General features: G+C 43.5%; 1 protein-coding gene across 2 annotated transcripts in view; it reads left to right on the top strand.

Annotated features, from left to right (window-relative positions):
- The window catches only part of Fmo1 (flavin containing dimethylaniline monoxygenase 1), a 32,057-nt gene extending 30,563 nt beyond the window's left edge, over positions 1-1,494 (top strand). For both annotated transcript variants that reach the window (XM_021198074.2, XM_029538985.1), the window contains exon 9: positions 756-1,494. In XM_021198074.2, the coding sequence (XP_021053733.1) occupies positions 756-1,098 (343 nt within the window). In that variant the 3' untranslated portion in view covers positions 1,099-1,494. The remainder of the gene's footprint in view (positions 1-755) is intronic.
- Positions 1,495-4,044: the final 2,550 nt, after the last annotated feature.

Raw genomic sequence — 4,044 nt, 5'->3', positions numbered from 1 at the left:
TCTCAAAATTATCTTCCAAGCTCCTACACAAATCCCACAGAGCTCTTAACACCAAATGAATCTTCTAGCCCAAAGTTCCAAAGTCCCTCCACAGTGCTCCCCAAAACATTGTCAGGTTGTCACAGGAATACCCCACTATACTGGTACCAATTTGTCTTACTCAGGATTTCTATTCCTGCACAAACATCATGACGAAGAAGCAAGTTGGGGAGGAAAGGGTTTATTCAGCTTACACCTCCACATTGCTATTGATCACCAAATGAAGTCAGGACCATAACAAGCAGGTCAGGAAGCAGGAGCTGATGCAGAGGTCATGGAGGGATGTTACTTACTGGCCTGCTTGAGTTCCAGTCCTGCTTTCCTTTGGTGATGAACAGCAGTGTGGAAGTGTAAGCTGAATAAACCTTTTCCTCCCCAACTTGCTTCTAGGTCATGATGTTTGAGCAGGAATAGAAACCCTGACTAAGACAGTGGTGCATGACTATAATCTCAAAAGGAAGGAGGCTGAGCAGGAAGATTGCAGTGAGTGAGAGGCCAACCTGGGCTATAGTTTGAGACCTTGTCCCAAAGAAGCAACAAAAGAAATAGAAAGAGAGCATTGTAGCTGCCCATGGACATACTGGAAAACACAGTAAACCATTCCCAATCTGGCGTCAGTCAGGGTTTGCTTTGGACAAATGTTTGGATTAATGTTTTCCAGGATTATCATCATTGTGACTGTTGTTCCTTCTCTTCCCATTCTTCCTTTTGGATAGGTTTGGCTTGTGCTACTGCAAGGCTTTGCAAACAGATTATATAACATACATAGATGACCTCCTGACCTCTATCAACGCAAAACCGGATCTGTGGGCCATGCTCCTGACTGACCCACGACTGGCTCTGAGTATCTTCTTCGGCCCGTGCACCCCTTACCATTTCCGCCTGACTGGTACAGGAAAATGGGAAGGAGCCAGAAAGGCCATCTTGACCCAATGGGACCGAACAGTGAAAGCCACCAAAACTCGAACCATACAAGAATCCCCATCTTCCTTTGAAACTTTGCTTAAACTCTTCAGTTTTCTGGCTTTGCTCATAGCTGTTTTCTTGATTTTCCTGTAAGTGAAAAATCTAACCGGCTTTTCAAATGTGTGGAGTATAACATTCCAACTCCTCTAATGTAACAACTTTGCCTTCATAATCATAAACCATATCCAAAGAATGAAACCCAACCCCTTCCCCTTCCCAGCTCATCTCACCTTGGTATTGCTGGGTCTCTTGCAGCTCCATCAGGGTTAATGAAATAAGGTCCAGCAATTCACTTAAAATGTTGGAAGGATCCAGGCCCCTTTTCAGGAAGAAGCTCCCCCCAGAGAGTGCTCTGAGCATTCTTTCATCCTAAAAAAGCGATTTTCCTAGATCTTAATGAAAAGCCCAACCTTGTGGAATATTGGTCTGCACTAATATAGTTCTCTGTGTATTAGTTGTCTACAAATAAAATGGAAGAGACTACATGTACCAAGAGGTCTTTCGTACTCATTTTTTTTTTGTGGGCTGGGAGAAAAGATAAAAGGATGTGGACAGCTATGAATAAAGTCAGTAAGATGGGTGAGTCCCAAAGAGTTCTCAAAGGAGTGTAGGTAGGCCTCCTGCTCCAACTGTCCTTTACCATGTTGTGTTAGGAAGTAATGAGGGCTGTCTCTTCTTAAGAGTCAGTCTCATTTTTTTAATAGGGTTGAAAATGGGGTACAGAGCTAAACAAAGAATTCACAACCAAGAAATATCAAATGGCTGAGAAGCACCTAAAGAAATGTTCAACACCCTTAGTCATCAGAGAAATGCAAATCAAAACAACCCTGAGATTCCACCTCACACAAGTCAGAATGGCTAAGATCAAAAACACAGGTGACAGCAGATGCTGGCGAGGATGTGGAGAAATAAGAACACTCCTCCATTGCTGGTGGGATTGCAAGCTGGTACAACCACTCTGGAAATCAATCTGATGGTTCCTCAGAAAATTGGACATAGTACTACCTGAAGACCCAGCAATACCACTCCTGGGCATATACCCAGAAGATGCTCCAACATGTAATAAGGACACATGCTCCGCTATGTTCATAGCAGCCTTATTTATAATAGTCAGAAGCTGGAAAGAACCCAGATGTCCTTCAACAGAGGAATGAATACAGAAAATGTGGTACATTTACATAATGAAGTACTACTCAGCTATTAAAAACGATGGAGCTAGAAAATATCATGCTGAGTGAAGTACCCCAATCACAAAAGAACACACATGATATGCAGTCACTGATAAGTGGATATTAGCCCAGAAATTTGGAATACCCAAGATACAGTTCCCAGACCACATGAAGCTCAAGAAGAAGGAAGACCACAGTGTGGATACTTGGGTCCTTCTTAGTAAGGGGATCAAAATACCCATGGGAGAAGTTACAGAGACAAAGTTTGGGACAGAAACTGAAGGAAAGGCCTTCCAGTGACTGTCCCACCTGGGGATCCATCCCATATACAGTTACTAAAGCCAGACACTATTGTGGATGCCAACAAGTGCTTAGACTGGAGCCTGATGTAGCTGTCTCCTGAGAGGCTCTGCCAGTGCCTGACAAATACAGAAGTGGATGCTCACGGCTATCCATTGGATGAAGCACAGGATCCCCAACGGAAAATCAAGCGAAAGAACACAAGAAGTCAAAGGGGTTTGCAGCCCCATAGGAGGAACATCAATATGAACTAACCAGTACCCCCAGAGCTCCCAGGAACTAAACAACCAACCAAAGAGTACACATGGAGGGACCCATGGCTCCAGCCATATATGTAGCAGAGGATGACCTTGTGGGACATCAGTGAGAGGAGAGGCCCTTGGTCTTGTGAAGGCTGGATGCCCCAGTGTAGGGCAATGCCAGGACAGGGAAATGGGAGTGGGCGAGTTAGTGAGCAGGGGGAGGGGGGATTCGGAGGGGAAATGAGGAAAGGGGATAACATTTGCAAAGTGAATAAAGAAAACATCTAATAAAAAAAGAAAAGAAAATCACACAGTAGAGTACTATTTGACAATGAAAAGAGAAACAGGCCTTGGTACCTACCTTAATAAAAGAATGACTAATGAAAATGTACAAGTAAAGGAAGTCAGAACTTGAGACCAATTATTGTATTATCTTATTAATAGAAATGTTTAAGGAAAAAAAAAAAGAGTCAACCCAATTCACCAGAACTCACTCTGGACAGAACACAGTCAAGACACCTTTAATAGAAAGAAAAGAAAAAGAGAAAGCAATGAGGTTTGATCTTCTGACATGTATTGTAATGAATGATAAGTACTGGCCACCAAGGCCTGGTGGCTCCCAGGAATGAGAGAATCTGCACTTACAATGTGACCTTACTTACTGATTTTAAACTATTGGTTAAATAAAAATGCCAACAGTCAATAGTTGGGCAGAAGAGACGTAGGCAGGGTTTGGGGTTCCTGGGCTTGAGGTTGGAGGAGACCATGAGGAGAAGGAGGAGAGAGGAGAAGATGCCGTGGGGTAGGAATCTTAAAACAATGGCCATGTGGAGTCCATAGCAGCCCAGACGAAACATGGCAAATTATATAGTGGGATTATTGGCAGGGAATTAGACATAATAGCATAGAGGATAGATATCTGCCTGGCTCTAGTGCTGATTAAGACTAAGTATAAATAGAGAAATTGTGTGTCTTTTCTCTGGGAACTGAATGGTCAAAGGCAGGGTAGAAACCCTGGGTTAAGATGAAATATTTTCCACAACAGGAAACCAAAGTAAACCATCTCAGAAGCAATAGTTTACCAAAGTAGAGCCAGTTCCTCTGGAAGTCTCATAGAATGAAAGGGTGTGACCCTTGCCAAGGAATGCTTGGGCGCCCTCACCTTATCAGTAGGCTTAGATGTGGAGCCTTGCCTCATAAGAGAGGTTCAGAGACTGCAAGAAGAGAAAACTAAGGAACTCTGGAAGTAGGCAAGAGTGAGTGCTGGGGTTAAGCTAAACAGAGATCGTCTCATCTCGTTTTAGTCTGCCCTGCTAGCTCCCAGGATG

Source organism: Mus pahari, chromosome 5 (genome assembly GCF_900095145.1).
Source record: "Mus pahari chromosome 5, PAHARI_EIJ_v1.1, whole genome shotgun sequence".
NCBI classification, from domain to species: domain Eukaryota; kingdom Metazoa; phylum Chordata; class Mammalia; order Rodentia; family Muridae; genus Mus; species Mus pahari.
The sequence above is the reverse complement of the archived record's forward strand: the minus strand, read 5'-3'. Positions and strand labels throughout refer to the sequence as shown.